General features: G+C 50.8%; 1 protein-coding gene across 1 annotated transcript in view; it reads right to left on the bottom strand.

Moving 5' to 3' along the window:
- Positions 1 to 1,452: 1,452 nt before the first annotated feature.
- EEPD1 (endonuclease/exonuclease/phosphatase family domain containing 1) overlaps positions 1,453 to 24,265 on the bottom strand; it is a 115,180-nt gene continuing 92,367 nt past the window's right edge. Inside the window, exons 4-8 of the mRNA XM_039239165.1 lie at positions 15,035 to 15,145; positions 11,031 to 11,165; positions 8,544 to 8,682; positions 3,878 to 4,072; positions 1,453 to 2,154 (exon numbers count right to left, since the gene is read on the bottom strand). Coding sequence (XP_039095096.1) covers positions 1,955 to 2,154; positions 3,878 to 4,072; positions 8,544 to 8,682; positions 11,031 to 11,165; positions 15,035 to 15,145 — 780 coding nt within the window. The 3' untranslated portion in view covers positions 1,453 to 1,954. The remainder of the gene's footprint in view (positions 2,155 to 3,877; positions 4,073 to 8,543; positions 8,683 to 11,030; positions 11,166 to 15,034; positions 15,146 to 24,265) is intronic.

Here is a 24,265-nt window from a genome sequence, read left to right as displayed (position 1 = left end):
CTCGAACTCGAAGAGCTGGCTCGGCACACAAGCTTCCTCAGCAACTGCTTGGACATCAGGAGCCAAAGCTGAGGCCAATCTGCACATGAGGTGTGGCTGCTGAGCTCAAACAGAATGGCCTTCATCAAGGTCGTTTAACTGTCTTTCTTTTCCCTTCCTCTCACTTAAGAAGCCTTTTCTTTCCATGGTTTTGGTGCAAAAGTCAACCCAGCTAAAGGTTTTGGGACAGCTGGCTGGCAACTGCCGGTGGAGGTTTGCTTCTCAGATGAGACACCACACAAGTTTCCTCAGCTGGGAAGCTGAGCTTACCATTTCCTCCCCGCCATGCTGTTTCCTTCTAACCTGAGCGCTTTTGGTCAAGGCTCAGCCATCACAAGCTCTGAACCTCCAGTGGTCCAGTCCGAACCCAACGGAGAGGCCCTACTCACCCTCCCACTGGAGAGATGGTCCCTCAGAGCAGGCACGGTGGATGCCCAGGCACCCTCAGAGCCCCAGGGAACCTTCCTTCCTGGGCCCATGATCGGTGATGCTCCTCGGAGCTGGGCCGGCCAAAAGACGGTCTTTGGTGGAAAATGGGCCTCTTTCACTGCATCTGGCCCCAGACCCAAGTCACAAGGTGTCACACTGTGTGGTGACAACAGTTTCTGGGTACTGGTCTGCATCACATTTTCAGTGTGGAAGAAGAATAAGCCCTCAGCTCCCATGGTGACCTGGAATACCCCAGGTGACCCGGGCTCACGACTCACACATCCACGGTCAGCGATGCACTTACACGGCACGGCCGTTGGCAAGCGGAGAGCTGATACGCGGGCATGGCTTTGGGCTGGGCTTGGATTCCATCTACTTACTCACCGGTTGTGTAACCTGTAGGAGGCTCAGTTCTCTAAGGCTCCGTTTCTTTGGCTGCGAAATGGGTGTTATAATCCTGGTCTCACGAGAGACCTCAGGGAGAACCACGCCATCTGAGGGGAGGGTGCCTGGTGGCCGTTAGTTAACATGTGCTTGGCCCCCTGCCTGACCGCCCCCCAAAATAGACCCTCCCTCAACACTCTCAGGCTGAGCTTCCTTTGGATCCAGAACCAAGAGATATTCCTCAGAAGCTCTAGAAGGCAGCTCTGGGCTAGGGCCCTGACTGAAGTGAAGGGGGTGGGGAGGGAGGGAGGAGATAACATCATTCTGACAGGATCGAGCATCCACAGGCGCACATGGTGCTCAGTGTACAAGACAGTCTAGCGAAGGGCTCAGAAGACAAAGGGCTGACTGGGAGGGCGAAGGTCACAGATGACCTTACAGTGACCTCGGGGGGTCGACAGGGCTGTGAAAGGCATTGCTGTAACGTGAGGTGTGTGGGAGCAGGCCCCCCGGAACCATGGCCTCACAGAGGCACAGGAAGTGGGCACAGAACCCCTGGGAGCACCCGCTCACCTCCCTCAGGACTCTCACCGCGACCAAGCAGGTTCATCTCTGTTTATTTTTTCAGAACAAAACTAAGAATCACCACTCAAAATATCCGAGAAGAGCACTTGGCTCCATCACAGTTAAAAGCGTTACGTAATTTGCAGCCAGAGCATCGTGGACTGGGGGCCAGACGCCAGAGCTCCTGGCGTTGCTCGGACAGGGCCGGGCATCCCAAGGCAGCCCCCCTCTCGCCCCGCCAGCCCCTCTACGGCTCTCCCAGGGCGGCAGGCGGCCAGCCCGAGGCTGCCGAGGCGGACGGCATCCACACGTTAGAAGACATCTCAGTTCCCCTCTGTGCTTCTGACTTGACCATCCGGTACCTCCCTCCCCCATGAGGGGGCCAAAAATGTCCACAAAGAAGGCAGGCCGAGGCCCAGGTGCCAGTGCTTTCAGGACGAAGACCGAGACGCAGTTCGGACTCCTCGTTGTCACTGGAGGGGCGGACTCCCTGCCTGGGCCCTCCAGGGTCAGAGGTGGCAAAACAGATCGGGTGCCATCATCGCTCCTGTTTAATGTTGGCTTCGCTTCGCTCCAAGGTGACCCCGTTGCCATTCCGAGGGCATTCCTTCTTGTTCCAATCCTTTTCCGTGTAAAATTCAGCTAGCACGGGGCAGTGCTCGGAAGCCACTCCTCCCCAGGACCAGTGATCAGGAATCCAAGGGTTCGTGAGGCCCTCTCTCACTACAGCCCAGTGACCTGGAGACACAAAGGGAAAAGAGACCCAGAGATCAGGCCATGGGCTGGCAGGGAGAGGCCTCTGTTACACGTCTGCCATGCCAGGGTTCTCTTCCATTCTCCTCAGGTATCCAGCTTGATGTGCAAACTAAATGTTTCAGCCCATTTGGTTTCCTGGACTAGTGAGGGTTTGCCATGTAGGCACTGAAACCGCCCCCCACTGCCGCCCCGAGTCTAGGCCTCCCACCATTCACATATCCATTGGCCTAGGGTTGACCTCCTCCTCACTATACACCTCTTCTAATCTGACCAGCAAGAATAAATGTGTGTGATAGAAGTTCCAATGTCTCTCAAAGATGTCCAAAGTGAAAGTTCTATTTCACAAAGCAAAGGCAGTAAGCGGGGGAGGGAGGTAAAGAAGTTCTGTAACACAGAGTAAAAATGTTCTTCCAGAGGCTTATGAGAAAGTAAAGGTATTTTTAAAAAATGGTTTAGGGGGCACCTGGGTGGCTCAGTCGGTTAAGCGTCTGACTTAGGTTCAGTTCACGATCTCACAGTTCATCAGTTCGAGCCCCACATCGGGCTCTATGCTGACAGCTCAGAGACTGGAGCCTGCTTCGGATTCTGTGTTCCCCTCTCTTTCTCTGCCCTTCCTCTGCTCATGCTATCTCTTTCTCTCTCTCTCAAAAACAAACATTAAAAAAACTAAAAAAACAAAACAGTGAACTAAATAGTTACAGAAGCGAGTGCAGAGTAGTCAGGAAGCACCTCTGGAGGCTCCCAGTGAGAAGCAATGTCACGTTAGTGGATGTGTGACCATGTCTGGGCTGCCCGTGGCCTGCCCACGTGACAGTTCCTTGATAGTGGCCACTCCTCCCTGTACCTTCGTTTCTGTAACTTCGCAGCAAGGGGATGGAGGAAATGATTCCTAACTGCCTCCTGGCCCTGTGTTCTCCACCCTCCAGCTGTCCTGATGAGAGCTGCTCCCCGCAGGCTGTGGCTGCTCTCTGGCCGCCAGTGCATTTTCTGTAAACTGCGTCTCGCCTAGTTTGAGGACGGCCACTCCCCCTGAGACCCGCTTCCTCCCTCCTTCAGATCCTCCCAGGTCCAACAGGTAACTGGCACCCCAAGAGAGGTAGAAGCTGGTGCCACAGTCTGGACTGGAGAGAAGATCTCAGCCCTGGCTGCCCCTTAGGCTTTTATGGGTGGGGCGGCGCTCCCAAGTGCCCTTTCGCAAATGTTCAGTGTCTCACTGAAGTATACCATGTATAACACGCTGGGACTTAGTGAACCAGGCAGGATTGAGAACCACTGTTCTTGTCATTCATCAAAAATCCTTACGGTCACTGTCAGATTTCTGACTAATTGCTTCCTGACCAGAAGTCTGCTCAGCAGACTCAGTAAGGGGCTGCTTTGTGGAGCTGAGATTCGCTGCCCCCCACCCCCCGCCCTGCCCCCGCCCCCTGGTCCTCATGCAGTCAGTGAGAAGCAGGTCCCCCCTCCTACCGTGATGCCCTGAGACAGGTCTGCTCATCCTCAGAGCCCCACCCCTCCCAACTCTTAAAAGTGGCTTGTTTGAATGATAATTATCTAGGCACCTAGACATATATAATCCTGGAAATGCACACAGAGGAGGTAAGAACTCCTGACCAGAGTTATCAAACCGAAGGATCTGTAAGTATCTGTTCCGATGGGTCTCTCTTACTCTATTTCTGAACAGGAGAAAGGAGTGACTCTGCTTTACCTGTGAAAACCTTCTTTACGCTTTTACTGATCCAGATGTTGTCCAGAGACTTCGAGCCTTGGGGGTTCTTGGTGCTGATGTTGGTGAAGGTGTGTGCAGGGACCAGGTGGTAGAATTTTTCTTTCCTTAAGATATCATAGTCACTGCTGTCAGGTCCCTGGCCAAAATCTCCTAAGACGATCATGTCTTTCTCTCCTGGAGGTGGAAGAAAGAAAATCGGCTATTTAAGAGGTGGTGGGAGGTAAACCCAATGCTCACCATCACCCGCTAAGTGGGATCTTGATTCTCTGATTGGACTCCCTGGGGTTAGGAATGCATATGGTTCTCATTCTTCCAATTTTTCCAAATACCTTGTATGACAAACAAAAAACCAAAATACACACAAAACTTTAAGAGTAGGTTTGTAACGCATCTGGAAAAGGAAAGGTACGTGAAGCAGAGATCACCTCTATTCCGGTTCAGGAGCTCCAAATCTCATGGCAGAAAAAAGCCTCAGGGTCTTGTCCAGGTATTTGACAAAAGCTGGACAAAACTTATTGGGCACGGTGGGGGAAAATGTGCAAAGATACAAGAGGGTGGCCATCTGCAAGTCAAGGAAACTATCCCTTCTGACACCCTGATCTCAAGACTTCCAGTCTCCAGAACTGTGAGGAAATACATTCCTATTGTCTAAGCCACCCAGAATGTAGTACTTTATCATGGCAGCTCTAGCCGACTAATTCAGGGCCAGAGTGGAAGGTTTTCCCCCTTATTTTCAACATTTCTACCATTGTTCAATGTTCGCTACAGTAATTGGAGTCATCACAAAGTATTTCCCAGAGGGAGCAGACATTCTGAGAGGACAGTGGACCCCAGCGAGGCTCTGGGATTCCCATCGTTGCTGACTGTCACTTCCCATCTCAAGATTCCCTCCAGGGGAGCCACATGATGGTGGCTAGCAGGGTTTCTTTCCTAACTTTCAAGGGAGGCTTTATGGAAAGCAGTTCATAAATGAGAGCCAAATGTATCTGAGACACTCAACAAATCTTTTTCCTGGACACCAATATATTTCAGCAATAATGGTGAGAGGCAGTGATCTAAAATGAAATGACAAGAGCCACCAGCAGAGGGCACTCGTGCACTGCAAATGACACCCCATTCTGGCGTCATCTCCTGGGGTTCCACCATGTGGCCTACAGAGATGTAATGGTACCCCTAGGCTGTATCTCAACGTCTCAACATGTCTTGAGAAATCAGTGCCAACTTCAACAGGAAAGCAGACTTATAAGATGAACAACTCATACCTGGCCAGTGCTTATGACCATCCATGAGCCCTCACCTGGTACTGGGCCTTCTCCACAGGTAAGAAGCTAAGTTGCCGAGAGGCCGAATGGCTTGCCAGGCCTCAAGCCCAGGGCTCTTCATAAAGGGCTAGAATGGGACAGCCACAAGGACACAGGTGGCTGTTCATCACAAAATCCTGTGTGCCTGAACAGTGCCTATTGCATGGCAGATACTCGGTAAACAGATATGGGATAAATAGGTGAATAAGGCATGAGGAAAACCCCCAAAATTAAGGTGTACTTTTTGAAAGGAAAGAAGACAAAGATGCTACATGTATTAAATAACATGAAAAACCCAAGGTTAGGAGATGAGGCAGAAGGTTCCCATATAAGGAGACACGTTTTCCCTGGGATGCAGACCTGAAACAGGTTGGGCCAAAAAGAGTCCTGAAACCAGGAGAGATGCTGGGGTCAAAGGTCAACACATCCAACTCTGTGTAACTTCAAGAATGACAAACAACAGCTCTTTCTGAATGCGCACGTCAAGGGTTCCTACAACTCATCTGCTTTCGGTTAAATTGCTCTTGGTGATGGCGCATCTGGGTGGCTCAGACAGTGACGCGTCTGATTCCTGGGTTTCAGCTCAGGTCTCGCGGCTTCGTGGGTTCAAGCCCCACGTTGGGCTCTGTGCTGGCAGCAAACACAGTCCTTGCCTCTGAGAATCCACAGTTGCACAGAGGTCTGAATTCTCCTAGAAAGCCATCCGCCTGGGATGGGCTCCTTAGTTCCCAGGAGTGGCTGGGAGAATTCTGGGGGCTGACTTCCTCAGATCGTCCCTAAGATTTTCAGAATGCGAGTGACAACAGCAAGAGCTGGTTCCCACTGAGGAAGAGTCCCACCCAGATGCCAAGCCATTCTATGCATCCTGTTTTGCACTAGCTGAGTTCACAGAGAGAGCCCTGGTGGGGTCTAAAAGAAGGCCATCCCGTCATGGGATTGGCACACCACACGCTGACATCAACCCTACTGCACATTCCAGACAGAGGCAGAAAGGCCCAGAGTTTGCTAATCAAATAGGTTCTGTTTGCTCTGATAGCTGCGGAAGAAAAGCTTAGTCTTTGTTTTAGCTCAACCACCTCTGCTAATAATCAATTTGCCCTTGCACCTCGGGCACGCCGGGGCACTTCCTGAATCCTTGGGACTGCTGTGTCATCAGTTAACAACTGGATATTAGGCACAGGGAACATGAGACACTGTCCATACCTGGACAAGTCAAGGTGAGCCAGGCTGTGGGTCAATAGTCCCTTGGCAACTTGGAATGACCACTCTCTGGATTTCAGAAAAAACAGAAGTTATGAACAGACATCTTTTTTTCCTGCTTCTGTGTAGGAAAAGCTTGAGGTTGAGAACAATAGAAATGTCCACAGATTTTAAATGTTATCAAGTCATCCTTTTTAATAGGTTAGAGACTAGCTATGGGTGAACAATTTCCCACAGAGCTGCTTCCTGGATGGAGTATCTGATCAGCTTAGGCATCTTTCTGTTTTTTAGCCCAAAGACCCCTGATTTAGGTAGAACGCTAGTCACAGCACATCCTGGTTCACAATGTAAGTTGCAGACCAATATCCACAGTGGCATCATTCACAACAACCAAAGATAGAGACTAGGTATTCATAGACCAATGAATGGAGAGACCAATGCAGCATATACATACAACAGAATAGTATGTGGCCCTAAAAAGGAAGGAATTTTTTTTTTGAGAGAGAGAAAGAGTATGCACATGTGAGCAAGGGGCAGGGAGAGAGAAAGACTGAAGGAGGGGGAGAGAAATAGGAGAGGGAGAGAGGAAGAGAAGGAGAGAAAGAAGCTTCTATTAGGGGCTCACCTGATGCGGGACTCATGCTCACCTGACATGGGGCTCACACTCACAGTGAGATAGATCATGACCTGAGTCAAAGTCAAATACTTAATGGCTGAGCCGCCCAGGAACCCAAAAAGGAAGGAAATTCTGACACATACTAACAGCACGGATGAACCAGAAAGACACGATGTAAGTGAAGTAAGCCAGCCGCAAAAGGACAAATACTGCCTGATTCCATTTGTACGAGGTACCCAGTGTGCTCAAATTTATAGAGACAGAAAATAGAAGGGTGGTCGCTGGGGGCTGGGGGAGGAGGTGGTGGGGAGCTCGTGTTGAATGGGCACAGAGTTCCAGTTTGGGAAGATGAAGAAGTCCTGCAGATGGACGGACATCATGGTTGTAAAACTATGTAAATGTACGTAATGCCACCAAATGCTTAAAAATGGTTAAGATAGTAAACATCACGTTATGTATGTTTTACTACAATAAAAAAATTTTTTTTACAATGGAAATCTGTAATTTGACCACATTATTTTTATAGCCGGATTCTCACTAATCACCTCTCTGAGGGGCCAATCTAACACGTATGAGGCTAAGAAAACTGAAGACTGTTGAAGACTCAGGAACGCGTTAAGACAATTCTGGGCCTCCAGCTGTAAGTGCTCGCCTAGAGAAGGGCAGGGCTCTGAAAAGCCCAGCCCCATTGAAAAGATCCCAGGGTTTAGAGCAGTGTTATCTCTTCCTTCTGGTCAACCCTGCACACGGGGGGGGGGGGGGGGGGGGGGGGGGGGGGACGACTCTGTATTGCTGGGGCAGAGCCTAGAAACTGAGACCCAACTTCCTCCTGAAGCTCTTTTCAATGCAACGTTCTCTTAATCCCTCCGGTACGTTTTGAGTCAGCTCACGTCTGCTGAGCCCTCACTGCGGCCCGGGACAACCGCAGGCCACTGCCAAGCCCCCCAAGCGCCCCCGCCGAGGTGAGCACTGGCCATTCCCGAACCAGGCAGGCTAGAAGTAGTGTGGGGACTTCCCTGAGGCCCTATAACCACTGAAGGAGCCAAGATTAAATGTAGGTTTTCTGAGAGCTCCGAGGCGATCTGCATCCCACCAGGGAGAAAACGTCTACCTTGTGCTAATCAGGACTTTCCCTGTCACCACTGTCTCACTTTCACAAGATGAGCACGTGCCAGTCTGCAGGTGGCATCGCCACAGTGGCAGCTGAACACGGGAGGGCTTGTCACGGGGGACGGTGTCATCACTTTTTTCCCCTCTTAATCTTTTCCATCAAACAGAGGCTGAAAGCCCCCAAGCCAACACTGTGGAACATGCATGGCAGGCCCAGTGACAAAGGTGTCACCATGCACAGGGGTGACCGGGCTCCACAAGATGCAGGGGCTGGGACGGTCCTCTGTGTCCCCGGCACGCACTGCTGCTGACAGCCCAGTTGGCCTAAGGGAGGGATGCTCCAAAGAGGCGGCCCCCTCCCCTCCTCCTGTAGAAGTGGGAGCTGTGGGCCCAGCTGCGGAGAAGGACAATCTCCTACCTTTCAGGGTTTCCTGCAAGGTCTGTGCAAAGGTAGCCAAGCGGTGGCTGTCACTGTGATTCCTGCTGGGATTGTCGCCCCCAGGGAGGACCATGGTGGCCAAGTGAAGGTTCACAAGGGTCAAGTCATTGCCTCCGACCTAGGCAAGAGGAAACAAAGCAACAGAGACAGGCTGAGATGTTCCTATTTCCTGTATTCATTACTTCCGACTTAGGAACAGCTTCCTGCGCAATGTTGACAACAGGGAGCACAAGCGAGGCGAGCTCACACTCCAAGAGTAACGCAAGGCAGATCGTAGTTGGATTCTTTTGAGGCCCCCAGATGACCTCACACCCTCCTAAACCAGCGTAGGGCCTGGAAAACCAGGCACATCTGGAAATGTCAGGTTTTGTTTCTTGTTTTCTCCTTCTATGCACAAAACAGGGAGGTGGCTCCCGCAGCTGGGTGGTAAGGGAGGCTGGGGTCCTATCCTCGAGGGCCAGCCCGTGATCCCTCTGCTAGACCCGCTGCCTTCCACAAACATCTCACCCCTGCTCCCCCTTTGCGCTGCTCACTTGCACCAGATTTCAAACGTGTCCAACAGGAAGGTGACTGAACCCTAGCAGCACGGGATTCGTTGCAGCCCTGTGTCCCCAGGGCAGGTGACATGGGGGGCAGGTGCAGAAACACACAGAGCTGGTATCCTGGGCACGGAGCGTGACTCAACTGCCTGGGGTCTGCTAATGCTGCCGTTCTGTTTGTCATGCTAACAGACACTAAACACTGCCAGGAAGACCGGGGGTGCAGGGGGAGCCCCCAGGAAGTAGAGGCTGCCAGTTCACCATTGCCACCCCCCAGCTCAGAGAGCTCTCTGCAGCTGTGGCTCTGACCACAGAGAAACCACCTTAAGGCCACAGGCAGGGAAACCCTGCTTGAGGGGCTGGAGAGAGAAGTGCATCTCCATGCCGCAGCACTTGCTGGCCGAGAATGATGCGAGGGATGGGAGGCTGAGTGCCCATCTGCACGCCTTATTTAGAGAACTGGGCCAATGATTCGTGACACCACAGCATGTTCTCATCGGCCATTAAAAACAGCCAGACCGTGGGGCGCCTGAGTGGCTCAGCTGAGCATCTGACCTCGGCTCAGGTCATGATCTCATGGTCCACAGTCTGTGGGTTCGAGTCCTGTGTCGGGCTCTGTGCTGACAGCTCAGAGCCTGGAGCCTGCTTCTGATTCTGTGTCACCCTCTCTCTGCCCCTCCCCCACTCGTGCACTGTCTCTCTAAAAAATAATCATTAAAAAAAATACCCAAACAGCCAGACCATTAGAGACACTGGTTGCCCTGCTAGGTCAAAGCAAGTATGACTTCACATAAAACAGAAATCCAGTGTGTGCTGCCATTTAACGGTGGCAACTGGCTGGTTTTACACAGGAGTCTCCTAAACACAGCCACAGGCACCCCCGGGGTGTGCATGTGCACACAGCACCCCAGTAACTTCGCAGCCAGGGGTGGGAGCCTGGTCCAGATCCCGGCCAGAACCAACTGCCTCCCCCAGCACAGAGGCTGCCCGGCCAGGTGCCACCAGAGACCGTGCTTTGAGGCAACTCTCAGGCTCCCGAACTGCTCTGGAGCACACAGAATGCTGGGGGTTGGTTGGGGGGGGTGGTACTCAGACACCCAGCAGGTAGCTTGCTAGGCTCTGTGGCAAGGGACTTGCCTGACTCTGGGATTTATGGGTAAGGGCCACAGGATAAGGTCAATTGAGTGCTGACTGGGTGATCTATTTTGGCTGCTGGCTTCTTTTTTCCTCCTAATAGCCAGCGTCTGACTCTTGGTTGTTCATGATTGTGTCCCAGGTACATCCAGGGGAATCAAAGAGACAGATCAGTCCACCCGCTGCTATCGATGCTCATGTTGGGGAGGGCTCATCTGGAGAGGTCAGTGGTGGGGCTGTCCTGACCCCATGACCCAGAAGCTCCCTTGAACCCCTCCTAACCCAGATAATCCCTTGAGGGTCTTCCCCTCCCCCTGGGAAAGAGAAGGGTGTCCTCAGAACCAGTTCTGCTGTCCTCTAATCTCATGATCTCCAAATGCCAGGGGGATGAAGAAGCGCTGAAGGTGCCTTTGAAAAATAGGCAGTTCTGGGCCCTGTCCCAGAAATTCTGTATGTGGGGGGTATAGTCCAGGAATCCCTGATTTTAAGAAAATCTCCAGAGGTGATTCTGATGTGTGTTAGATTTGGGAGCCAGTCGTTTGATCCCCTTCCTGCCCATATGCCAGAGTTATCAGAGCTAAAGTCCACCCCCTCCCCCCACCAGATCCCTCTCATTCCTGTCCTGGACAAGTTCACTGGCCAAGGGAACCCCAGGAGGACATGCTGACCTGACCCTGAAAAAGAATAAAATCAAGACAAAAAGATGAGGCTGCTCTGGATCGCAGTTTAGAAAGGGACCCCCCCCCCCCTGCTTTTAGAAGAAGTAGACCTTCACAGCAACATCGAATGGTACCTTGAACCTCGCAAGGTATGGACTGGGACCTGCTGGCTTCCCGTGCCCATTGCCAGGCAAACTCTCCTGCGAGGTGGCGTCTCTCAGCTCCACCCCGGCCGCAGTGTCCCACAGAAATCCCGAGAATCCAACCCCCTGTGGGAGAAGAGCAGTCATCAGTTAGGCAGGATTAGCCCCACGCTGGGGGGAAGAGGCAAGGAGATGGGAGTCAGGGGCGGGGGGTGGTTCTGCACTGGGTCCGGAGATCACATGCGCGGGGGCTGTTACAGAAACAAAAGCACACCCCCAAAGCCACAGCACGTTCCTCCTTGCCCCCTGCCCTGAATTTCCCACACTGCCAATTTCAGAGTTTTATGTTCAGCCAGGCCTAGGCTGTTAGCTTTTTGGGCGTGAAGGGAAGCTCCAACTAAGCACAGAGTTATCTTTTTAATCATCACATCCCACGGGCCAGACACTCCTATCCCTGTGCATCAGGCAGGGGCTCAGCTGCTCAGAGAGGTCAAGTAACTTCCCTAAAATCCCACAGCTGGTAAGCAGCAATGCTGAGAATCAAATAGAAGACTCTAGGGGGTAGGTTTTGCTTCCTAATTAGTGGCTGCATACAACAATCAGTACCTAGCACCCAGTAGACCCTCTATAAATATTTGCTGGATGAATGGAAGTCAGTGCTAACAGTCACAATGGTTTAGGAGTGGTCAAGGGCCCTCTGCGGGTGGATAGGGCCCACACAATGGTCTGCAGCCCCAGTGCAGGGCCCCGTGAGGGCCAGCAGGTGGTGTCAGGAACTTCCTCGGGCTCGGTGCTAAACGCTGCCATCTCCGGCTTCAGAATCTGCCAGCTTCTTACCGCTACCCCTGGGGGCTTCCTCTCCGACCCCAGCCCAGCATCTGGAGGCTCTGCAGCCTGAGATCAGCAACGGGATCTATGGCATCACTGGAGGGGCCGGTGATGCTCATTGCAAAAGGAGAGGAAGGGACTCTGCACAACCTAAATGGCCGAGTCCCCAATATCTGCTGGATGCCAGCCCCATGCCTTGCTGGGCTTGGCTCCTCAACAGACCAACCTGTGTTGAGGAGGAGAGAAGGGGCGAGGAGAGAACTGTGTTCTCATGCTGTGCGCTTTGCTATTTATGGGACCACAGGCCTGCCCGCCCACTGGAGAGAGCACCAGCTTAAGAATCGGAAGAGCTGGGTCTCAGGGCCACCTGTGTCACTCAGCTGTGGGAGTATGGGCACCCTCCACCCTTCTAAGCCTGTTTCCTTGGGTATAAAGAGAGGGAAATGAGATTTGCCCTTTTGGGTTTGAAGGATTATCCCCCCTTTACTGTTTCTCAAGCAGTGGTACCAGAATAGCCTTCCGGAAGGGCCGTTCAGGGGGTCAGTTCTGCTGAAAAGCCTTCAGTGCCTCCTCCGTGTGCCCCACCCACCACCGGGGAGCCCTCCCGGCAGTGCCTTCCTGTTCAAGACGGCCCTTCACACCTGCTCACCTGTGTTCCCAGCAGGACCGGGCCTTCCTGGGAGCGTCTCCCAGTCCCCCAGACAGGGAGGCCCCACCTCCAGAACTGCTGTGTCTCCTAGCGGGGTCACAGGAGAGCAGGTGTGAGAGCCAGAGCCCTAACACGGTGCGGGGCCGACTCCCCCTGGCGGCGGCCAGAGGACTTGGGGGCAGCCGCCCCTTCAGCTGTGGGCGAGGACCTGAGAACTGCGGGACAGGTGCCTGGAGGTCACTGCAGGCACCGGGGAGATGGGGAGACGGCGGGGCCAGCCACCACTCTCCCGTCTCCGTCTCCGGGAGAGACGGAAGGTGCGCCGCTTGCAGATACAATTTGTTTAACAGTGTTTGGAGAGTTTTCAGTGCCCATATTTAGAATTCAGGAAATATCACATTAGAATCCAGATATGTACGTCTTTTGAGAGATCGGGTCAACTTTAGGGAAGTTACTTGACCTCTCTGAGAGACCAGCCCGAGATGGGCACAGACTTCTAGGCCCACACAGCCCAGCCAGCAGCCGCCTCACGTGGCCTGGGTATGGTTAGCGAAGCCTTTCGGTGCACAGTATCTTTTAAATCCTACAGCCACAGCCACCCTGTGATTTAAGGAATGGGCTATGGCTCCCATTTTAGAAATGAAGGAATTGAGGCTGCGAAGTTTAAGTGGCTTGAACTCAGTTCTCCCTACAACTGCACGCTGTTCTCCAATGGCCTGGATGCCCCCAGCTGGAGTAGCGGTTCCCGCCACGTCCCTCCGTCCCTCCGACAGGCTGTGAGCTCTCGGAGGGAGGTGCTCCATCAGCTCAGGTTGAATCCCTGCCCCGGGTTTGCAGTGAGTGAAAACAGGCAGGGCTGGGTCACCAGGTCTGTTTTACTTACCCATGTCTATCTGGCATGTAGCACAGTGCCTGGCATGCAGTAAGCTTTCTAATTTTTCAGCGGACAAATATAGAGTGTTAAATGAACTATAAGAGACTAATGAACCCACCTATAAAATACTATTTTAAAAACAAAGGCAAGGTGGGGGTCACACCTGCGTGGTTCAGTCGGTTAAACATCCGACTCTTGGTTTCGGCTCAGGTTGTGATCTCACTGTTTCATGAGTCCAAGTCACACATCAGGCTCTGTGCTGACTGTGCAGAGCCTGCCTGAGATTCTCTCTCTCCTCTCTCTGCCCCTCCCCAGCCTGTGCTTGCTTGCTTGCTCTCTCTCTCTCTCTCTCTCCTCGCCCCTCTCAAGATAAATAAACAAACATTAAAGAAAAAGGCAAGGTAGTATCATTTCTGTGTGGACTGAGAAGGAACATCCATGGGCTACAGAGATAAAGACTAGTTAGTTCCAAGCTGGCTTAATTTCTAGCCTATGGGGACTGTGCACTGGCCATCACCTATAGTAATCATTTACACTCCAAAACATAAAACCCAGAAGATTTATATCACATAAATATATTTAGCTACTACTTAAAAAAGAGAGCTTATTGTCAATAAATGACCAGATACCTTTAAGCCAGTATATATTTATAATTTAAAAGCCCCAAATCTCAATATCACTCACATAAATGCTATTTGTGTGTGTTTATAAACATATTGGGTATACTAAGGAGAAAAAAAATACAACATCTGCATTTATAGAAAAACTATGTAATGACACAGTTTCTGACTCAAGATAAACTACCAGAAGTCTTTTTTAAAATCTTGGGGCGCCTGGGTGGCTTAGTCGGTTAAGCGTCCGGCTTTCGCTTAGGTCATGATCTCGCGGTTCGTGGGTTCGAGCCCCGCGTCGGGCTCTGTGCTGACTGCCAGCGCAGAGCCTGGAGCCTGTTTCAGTCTGTGACTCCCTCTCTCTCTGACCCTCCCCTGCTCACGCTATCTCTCTCTCTCCTAGAAATAAATAAAATATTTAAAAAAAAAATAAAATAAAATCTAAAACCCCACTAATAGCAAACATTCCAAATGAGTAAAAACCTCAGTCTTGAATAGATCTGTCAGAGTGAAAACGTACCCTTACAGCGATTTACCCACAGCCACAGGGGAAGTACCAACGAAGGAAAATTCAAAATTAAAATCTGCTCAAAATGTCCACAGAACATTTCCACGTGCACAGTTTCTACCACTGAAAGCAAATGCTTTGCCTAGGAATTAAGTGAATCTGAAGTTTTCAGTCAATGAACAATGGGCTCTCCACAAACTTGGCAGAGTGTGGAACTGTGGAGACAGGATTAAGCGGACAAAGGACAGAAATACCCCATTTGCAGCCTTGGCTCCAGACAGGATTCCTCCTCTCCTCCCAACACCCCAAACCCCCGTTTCCATCTGGGCAGGAGTCCATTCCCGATCTAAACATGAAATAAGAGCCAGGGCAGTTTGAGATGAATAGCAAAGAGCTAAGAAATGTGCAGAAACACAAAACGGCACCAAGGATGTTGGCAAAGGAAAGTTTTAAATGTCTATGATTAGGGAAAAGAAAGGTTTTGATGAAATGGAGACACGATCCAAGCTTTGCAGATGAAGGTACCTTCTGGAGCGGAGCAGAGGGCATCTCAGCAACGACGGCCTTCCAGCATCCTCGGGGCCCCTTCCATTTGCGGATGTTGGGCAGGATAGGCTGGTTTAGCTCCGTACAGAACTGTAAAGACAGAGCACAAGTCGGTGTGTGTCCCCGCCGCCTGAAGCACACCCAGCTGGTGGCAGCGGGAGGAGCCAGCAAATGCCTGACCCTGACTCATCAGCCTTATTCCGAGGCTTGTCGGACTACATCTCTGTTCTTAGGGTTTGTGAAGACGCAGACTAAAAAAGTCCCACAAATTAAAAAGCAAACTACCTATAAACTGCACCATTATCACCGGGGAGGGGGCCCTCTCAGCGCATAGAAATCAATTCCCTTTGTAGCATTCTAGCACAGAGAGCTCAAAATAAGCTTTCAGAATCCTTTTGATCCTTGTAAAACCAGTGGTTTAGAGGTCCCAGGAGGGTCTAGCTCAGTATCAAATGTGGAGGGAGGAAGGGGAACGCATGGCGTCTTTTCTCCTCCAGCCTAATTTACAGGTGGAAAAAGTGCCCCCAGCGCCATCTAGAACCACCATATTGTTCGCGGTGACGCTCTTCCGAGAGGAAAGCCCAGCTGTTACGGCTCTGACCCCCCACGTGTGTTTACAGGATGTTTCTTTTCACTTATTCTGTTCCTCCAACTGGCATGGGAACCATAGAGGGACCTTATCACAAGGCAAAAGAAAATAGCACTGGCCAAGTAAATGAAGAGTCAAAAAAACTATGGGCTCCAAAATAGGGGGCCAGCTCCTCTAGCTCACGCCCCAGTCACAACCCAGCCTCTTGAGGATGGTTCTTTTCAGGGGGTCCCCAGACTTTGTCATATTTGGGTTTAATTTTGGAGATGGTCCAACATCTGATTCTGCCCTTTTTTGGTGATGCCGTGTGTCCCTTTGCTTCCTGCATCTCAGAGCACGCCACTCACCTGCTTCTGTGCCCGGCCCTACAAATGGAGTCTTCTGGCTTCCCCTGGGCACCTCACCACCCTCTCTGCCATGAGCTGTCCATACGAATCGTACTCCGCTCTGTAGCTTCAGCTCACACCTGCCCCGAAGGCCCCCGAATGTGTACCTGCGGTTCAGGATTCTCTCCCATGATGGGAACGGCATTTCGACAACCTGTTTAACATTTCTACCGGAATGTCTCCATAGAACCCCAAACCCAGCGGGGTCACAGAGACCTGCCATTCCCGTCGCCCACCCCCGTGTCCATCTCCGTTCCTGGCATCTCCATCCGGCCAGCTGCTCTGACTCTCCCCTCTCCTCCCAGGTCCCGTCTCTCACCCGGCCTGGCCCACTGATTCCGCCATCACATGCATCCGAGCGCCCCGCTTTTTGTTCTCTAGTCCACGGCCGTGGCCTGTTTCAGAGCGCCGTCGTCGCTCACCTGGGTCACCAGCATAGCTGTGAACTTTTCCTGCCTCTCTGTCATTTAGTCACCCTCCATGTGTCCTCTGGGTGAATTGTGATGATGAGCTATTCCTGTGGTTCCTAAAGTGTGGCCCGGGGGCCCAGGAGCTTCAGCATTAACTGGGAGTCTGTTAGAAACCCTCCACCCTCCTACACCGACTGGATCAGAAATGCGAGTGAGGCCCAGCGATCTGCTGTTAACAAGCCCACCCCGCAGGTGATTCTGACCCCTGGTAAAGTTGGGAACTGCAGCTGGCCAGCCCCTCTACCCCAGAGGCAGGCAGTGCTGTGGGCAAACAGCTGTCAGCTGTCCGCCCCGCAGAGAGCTGCATTCCTGGCCCCTGGGGGGTGGGCGGGCCTCACACTGCTTATGCTGAAAGAGGAAAGATGAGGCATCCCTCCCTGGGCAAGGGAGGAAGCATGGCAGGAGGTTTGCTTTAGATATGCGCTGTTCTCTCTTTATCAAAATAAATAAACTTAAAGAAGAAAAAGAAGAGCAAGGGTGCTTGGGGGGCTCAGCTGGTTAAACGTCCTACTCTTGATTTTGGCTCAGGTCATGATCTCATGGTTCGTGAGATCAAGCCCCGCATGAGGCTCTGTGGTGACAGTGGGCGGAGCCTGCTTGGGATTCTCTGTTCCCCCACCCCCGTCCCTCCCCAGCTTGTGTTTGTGTGCTCTATCTCAAAATAGATAAACTCTAAAAAATTTTTAAAAAGAAAAAAGAGATGTGCTGCCTTTGGGGTTCTGCTTTTATGGTTGGATAATTAAGTGTCTGCCTTTCCCTGACAACAGACAACATAAAAGGCAGAGACTATACCCAAGTCACCTTTAAAAAAATTTTTTTATTAAGTTAGTTTATTTATTTTGCGAGTGTGTGTGTGTGTGTGTGTGTGTGTGTGAGGGAGAGAGAGAGAGAGAGAGAGAGAGAGAGAGAGAGAGAGAGAGAGAGAGAGAGAGACCCAAGGAGGCTCCACAATGTCAGCACAGAGCTTGATGCAGGGCATAACTCACAAACTGTGAGGTCATGACCTGAGCCAAAATCAAGAGTCGAACCCTCAACTGACTGAGCCACCCAGGTGCCCCCCCAAAGTCACCTTTATAAAGCTCACCTGCCGCCAAGCATGGTGCCCATTGACACTCACCAAGCATCTGTTGGTGAAGCAGGAAACTCCAGGGAAGACTGCACTCCCCAATCCGTGTATGACACATAGACTCGGTGGCAGGGGCCGGGGGGAGGTCTCCTTGCAGATGATTATCTAAATAACCACCTCAATTTTAACCTCACTTTGGGTTTGCTTGAGAAGTGTTTGTTCTCTTTGGGATTTGATCATCAGGGCTTTTATCGTTTCCCGACTGTGGACAGTGCTATTCCCAATGTGGGCCTTTACCCCAGATGAATCCCCTTGGCCAGATGGTCTTGGCTGGAAGCCATCCCTGGATGGGAAATGAAGCACTTTGGAAAATGCTGCCGGAATGTATTGACTGTAACTTTAGGGAATCTAGCGAGGAAATGGACTCCACAAAAGGTCCAATTTCCTGCCAGGGAATCATTTGCTTGCTGAGTGATCATTAGCGCTGAATCTGAGAATCATTAAAAAGGAGAGAAGCTCCGAATGCCCATCTGGTGCCTTGCTCTTCTCCACGCAGGGAGTCCCGCACCTGGCTGCTCACCCGAATCTCCTAGGATGCACCCTGGGGGGGGGGGCTCTATTTTTAAATACCCCCTCCAGAGATTAGCCAGCCACCCAGATTAGAGAGCTCCAATCTTTGGAGGACCCTGCTATACTGGGAAGAACTACATGTAGGAGCCACAAATCTCATCTATCCTAACCCCTAGAGAGCTTTCAGATACTTGAAGACAGGTGAATCTCCTGTTCACGTGTAAACACCAGCCACACTTAAACACTCCCATTCCGGGCAATGACACTGTGATCGGAAGGGTTAGAACATGAATGAGGAAGTGACACAGGCTTCCACTGCTCTCCATGCTTACGACTCTCAGAGAAGGCCTTTGGAGCCTAAAGTCGGCTAATCAAAGTGTGATCATCAGTATCATTTGGGGATTCATGAAGCATGCAAATTCCCAGGCCCTCCTCAACCTACTGAGTTGGAAACGCCAGGCTGGGGCCAGGTGACCTGCATGTTAACAGCCCCTCCAGGTGACCCGGATACAAGTTTAAAGTTGGTGTTATCAGATGAGAGAAAGACATTCTCCTTTTGTTTTCTATCTAAAAGCCTTTCGTTCACAGGTAAACTCTAGGAGATTTAAGGAACCATAATTCCTGACCTTTAAGGGCCACCTATATTTTGTACATCTGAAGCCTTGCTCTTGATAACCTCTCTCAGCCCACAGAGTAGATGACCCCCCCGCCAGGCCCTCTTCTTCGGTATCTCTTAAGTTATCAGAGACAATTAATAGTTTAATGGACCAGAGGAAAACTATTTATGGCTAGAAGCATTCTGGGCCCACATCTGCACGCCGATACCTCAGCACTAGGTAAGGGGTAGGACGGTCTCATTTTCTAGGGCTGAAAAAAGAATGGCCAGTTTGTTAACTTAGTTGACCGCGCTACCAGTTCACAGCAAAACTGAAGAGCACCTTCTAGATTCTTGCTACTCAGAGTGCAGTCCGTGGACTGGCAGCCACGGATCTTACCTGGGGGTCTGTTAGAAACACAAAGTCTCAGGCTCACCTCTGACCTACTGCCTTGAAATCAGTGCTTTCTCAGGACCCTAGAGTGATTTACAATCTTGGCAAGTTTGAGAAGCCTGATTGCAGCCTTCTTTGCCTTGTTTGTTTTGTATATATCATCCCTACTGTTCTCCCCTACACCGCACCCCCCCCCCCCCCCCCCCCCCCCCCCCCCCCCCCCGGTCTCCCTGCAACCAGTGGGCCTGCATGAGGCAGACACACTGTTGTCAGTGAACTACAGCACAGGAAGTTTAAGCCACATGTGAGCCACATGTCTCGGGCTGCTCCACCTCCTGGCCAGGCAGGTAGAAGAGGCAGGGCAGGCTACCAGAGGAAGCCAGGCACCTTACTCCTTAGGTCCTTTCTCCTAAAAATCTCACAGGAAAACAAAAGCAACCTCTGAGAGCCCTCAATCTGAACTCTGCCTAAATTTGTTTTATTTAGTACAGCTGGCTCTCAAATTTTCTGCTTTGTCCACATATCAGCAGGCAGAAATAATACTCTCTTCCTAAGTAAAAGAGGCTCACTGGGGCAGGAAGGGTGGAAATGGGAGGTGTGTAGGGTTGGGACAAAGTCTCCCAGGGAACTGACCTGTACCACCCGAAACTATGACCCCACAAACGTGTTTCTAGAATCCTGAGGGCTCACCCATCATCTGCCTCCATCAAAATCACGCTGGTTCTTGTTTTGCAAAGCACGGATTTGTAAGCCCCGTCCCTCACCGAATCCGAGGTTAGGGCCAATCTGTGTACTTCTCACAAGATCCCCGAGCAGCTTTTTTTTTTTTTCTTTAATGTTTATTCATTTTTAGAGAGAGAGGGGGGGGGAGACACAGAATCCGAAGCAGGCTCCAGGCTCTGAGCTGTCAGCACAGAGCCCGATGTGGGGCTTGAACTCCCGAACTTTAATCATGACCTTAGCCAAAGTCAGACACTTAACTGACTGAGCCACCCAGGTGCCCCACCCCCAAGCAGCTTTAAAGCATGAGAAGCTCAGACAATGCTCGGCTATAGCTGATTTTGAATTCAGCCTTCATATTTTTCATACCTGTGGCCTGGAAAGATCATTTTCATTATTCAAAACAAATATGCCATTTCAGCTATCACCCCCACACTGTGACTGGGCCTCCTCTCAGATAATCCCGTGAGGTAACACATGAAGGGAGCCTGCCCACCACACGGGGCACAGGAGGCATGCGACAGATACTCACTGAATGGATGAATCAGAGAGGTCTCCTGAGGGTCCCACCTATGGCTTCTCTCCCCCAGGATGAGTTAAGAACCACCATAGGCTGGACTTGGTTTTCCAGCTTCAGACCAAACATGGGCGATATCATCATTCTTCTGCACCCATCCCACGTCCAGCTTCAACACCAAATCCACTCTAACCTTTGGCTCAGCAATCCGGGGGCTCAGTGTCAGAGATTTTTAACTCCAAACTACAAGATGCCCAAGGCACTGGCATTCAGGAATGCCAAGTCCTAAGAGAAAAGACCCTTGGCTATGTTTCAGATGCGCTGCACCCTGGGTCGGCCCGGGATCAGCTGACCTGGCTTATCTGTGCAATGCCAGGAGGGTTCTGAGACCTGAGACCAACCGTGTTTTGTTTGTGGACGTTTGGACTTTTTTTTTTCTTTCTACTCCTCCTCATTCCCAAAACAAATATTCTTTGCTCCTCCGATCCTGAGTGAGAAACGTAAATAGGAAAAGCAATCTAATTTCACTCGGTGGCCTATCCAGCCACCACCAAGCTCAGTGGTCCATTCGTCTTCCCCGTTCAGTTAACTTAAAACACGTGTGAGCTAGGTATGACGCTGTGTTACAGTGGGGCCCGCAGAGGTAGCTGGAGACAGACTATCAGGACTACCAGCAGGCATTTCAAAAGCAAATTCCAAATGGCCACCCTTATCCTGCTTCCTGGATGGTGGGGGAAGGGTATTTTTACTTGGAACCGTCTGGGTCAAATTTCCAGATAAAGTTGCTTTGCTTTGAGTTGGTTGTGTTTGCTTGCTTTTCAGATTCTGGACGTGACTTCCCCTGGACAGGGAGCTTTCCACATGTGAACTGCCAGTTTTCCCTGATCACTCAGTGGCAACTACTGAAAACGCAGTATATTATGGATATGGCAGCACAAGTGAGCACTCCTTAAAAAAGATACATGGGGCGCCTGAGCAGCTCAGTCGGTTAAGCATCTGACTTTAGCTCATGTCATGATCTCACAGTGAGTTTGAGCCCCATATCAGGCTCTTTGCTGACAGCTTGGAGCCTGGAGCCTGCTTCGGATTCTGTGTCTCCCTTTCTCTCTGCCCCTCCCCTGCTCATGCTGTCTCTCTCTCTCTTTCTCAAAAATAAACATTAAAAAATTTTTTAAAAAAGATAAATTACCATCATAAAATAAAGAAGTCCCTGACTCAGACCATGCAAGGTCAAGAGACTGAACTTTCATTTGGATACTATAGGCATGGGAGCCAATGACAGAGACAACAGCTTTTGTAACGTTAATTGTAAGCAAGAGCTTATCTTTGCCAGCATCTTCAAGGGCAGAAATGCCATGGGCAATAATAGAATCGAGCACATCTATAGGTATCTGTAAATGATCCCATTTAGAGTGAAAGGAAAGAATGGTTAAAGTCATTAAAAAACGTCAGTGTACTCTAAAATACCCAAGCGAAAGCAAATTACATCTAAGTGTCAACTCAATATGAACCATGTTTGGCCTTCTAAGTATAACAAGCCTATTACAAAGTTTTCCTGGGATATTTATTTAGCCTTTAGAATGCTGATATTTTTTGAAGGGCGACGGGGCAGCCATGTACTCGGTTACGTTGCTTGGTTCTCCTCGGAGCTAAGTGCCTTAACGGTTATCAGTGGCTTTGATGGCCCTGGCACGCCTCTTTGCAGAGCAAGGGCTCTCACACACAATGTTAACACGGACATAAAGCAAAGGCGAAAAGTCTTTCAACCCCCTTTCTGTCTCAGTCTGTCCAGAAGAGATCAAGTTTGCTCAGTGGCTCATGCCCAATGTTCCCAAAGAGTCAGGGCCCTCATAGAAGAAAGAAGTCCCTGTCTTAGGTCAATGCAAACACAGGCACGTATTCCTGAGGGGAGACAGGTACAATGTGGGACAGAGAGTGGGCTGTGGTAGGGGCTCTCCAGGGTGCTGAGCCCCTCTCACAATACTGCTACAGCACTGCCTCCAGGTCCTTCCCTACAGGGCCAGGAGTCCACGGAGGTCAGAGAGTCGGTCATTCTTTCTGCTCCTTGGGGGCTCACTGAGCAACTACCACTTTCCAATATTAAAGGAGAGAATTGGGCTTGTTTCCTTCTAGCTTGGCAAATTTCCTCAGTGGGCCGCCTTCATGGGCTGGAAGAAGAGGAGGAGGAGCTTTGGGACCCTGGGTCTCGGTCTTCCCAAAGATAAAGTGTAGGCATGGGAGGAGATGATCATGGCCAAGGGCATTTCCAGCTCCAAAACCATATGATTCTGGAATTCTAGGAGGAGAGGGTGAGAAAAGAGGGAAAGACAGAGGGGAGAGGGGTGAAGGAAGTGTAAAGACGAGAGAGGAAGTACAAGATTCTCATGAACACTGCAAGTCCTCTCTCCCTCTTTCTCTGTGATAATTGTTGTATGAACTCCATGGAGAAGCTAATTGTGCGGATAAGACATTGGGTGAACTTTCCAAAGGCTTTTTTCTCCCAAACTATGAGAGTGGATTCCACTCTTCCAAAGAATGGCATCGGCTTTCTTTCATGTCTCCTAGGCTCCACCCAGAAGACCCCTTGAGTAAGAGCATACTTTTAACAGGTGGCGATTCTAATAGGTGAAGTGTGGCTAAATCCAACAATAGTAAGATATACAGGCGGCCAGTAACCTACAATCAGGTCAGCTTCTGAAACCTGTAAAAAAGTAAGAGCCAGAGGAGGAAGGAATGGGGAGGGCAAGGGACTAACATTTATTAAGTGCCAATTAGTTGGCAGACACTTTTCACGGATTATCACATTTAATCCTAATGATAACCCCATGAGGCAGGTAATAATGCTCCCATTTGACACAAGAAACCAGGCCTCAGAAAGGTAGTGGCAAGGTCACTCACTGGCAGCAGGTGGGCTGGGTGGGATGGGCACCCGGATTTGGCCAGCTCTAACGCCGCAACGCACAGAGGAGAGAAAATTCAGGAAACACAAACCTACCAACTGAGTCACGTGACGGTGTGTGTGAGGGTATGGACCACACACGTTCCAAATCTGGGGTTCTCTGGAACTAATCAGTTCCATCACCCATTTACCAGGGGTCCTGGGGACACCGCAGTTCTGGAGAGGTTAACACATCAGACCACAGCCTACCTCCTGGCAGCGACCAGGGAAGGGCGGGACATGCCCTTTCCGGAACCTAGAGCCCAGCACTCTGAGCTTCGAAAGAAAGCCCCTGCTCTGAAGCTCAGGCCCCATCCTTCCTTGTCTGGGGGGAGAGGCCATGAGCTCACAGCCCCCTCAGTGCTCTGCACAGGGGCCACTTCCAGATCGGCTCTGTGGACACACTTTTTCCATGGAACCCGGAAGGAATTCTGGGCGACTGTTGGTCCTTGTTTAAACATTATCATGCTGAGGAAGATGGAAAGCAGAGACGTTTCCTCAGCCTCCACAAAGAGCTAATCGTTAGCTGCTTTTACAGAGTCAGAGGAAGGGACACCCACATGTGCTCCTGTTGACAGAGCAGCTGCTGGTTCTGGTAACCTCTCCTCCATGTTCGCCCAGCTCACTTATCACGGGTTTCCTGAATGAGATGGTTAAAAATAACAAGGTTGGGGGGGGTGCCTGCGTGGCTTAGTCGGTTAAGCATCCAACCTCAGCTCAGGTCATGATCTCACGGTTTGTGGGTTCAAGCCCCGCACCAAGCTCTGTGCCTGGAGCCTGTCTTCGGATTCTGTGTCTCCCTCTTTCTCTGACCCTCCCCTGCTCATGCTCTTGTTTCGATCTCTCAAAAAATAAGTAAACATTTAAAAAAATTTTTTTAAATAATAAAAAATAACAAAGGGGGAAAAAGTCTTTCAAGGACAATCGAATCATTTTTCTGCAAAGGGAACTGCAAAATGGAGAGC

Source organism: Hyaena hyaena, unplaced genomic scaffold (genome assembly GCF_003009895.1).
Source record: "Hyaena hyaena isolate Hyena2069 unplaced genomic scaffold, ASM300989v1 scaffold_153, whole genome shotgun sequence".
NCBI classification, from domain to species: domain Eukaryota; kingdom Metazoa; phylum Chordata; class Mammalia; order Carnivora; family Hyaenidae; genus Hyaena; species Hyaena hyaena.
This window is presented reverse-complemented; position numbering and strand designations above follow the sequence as displayed.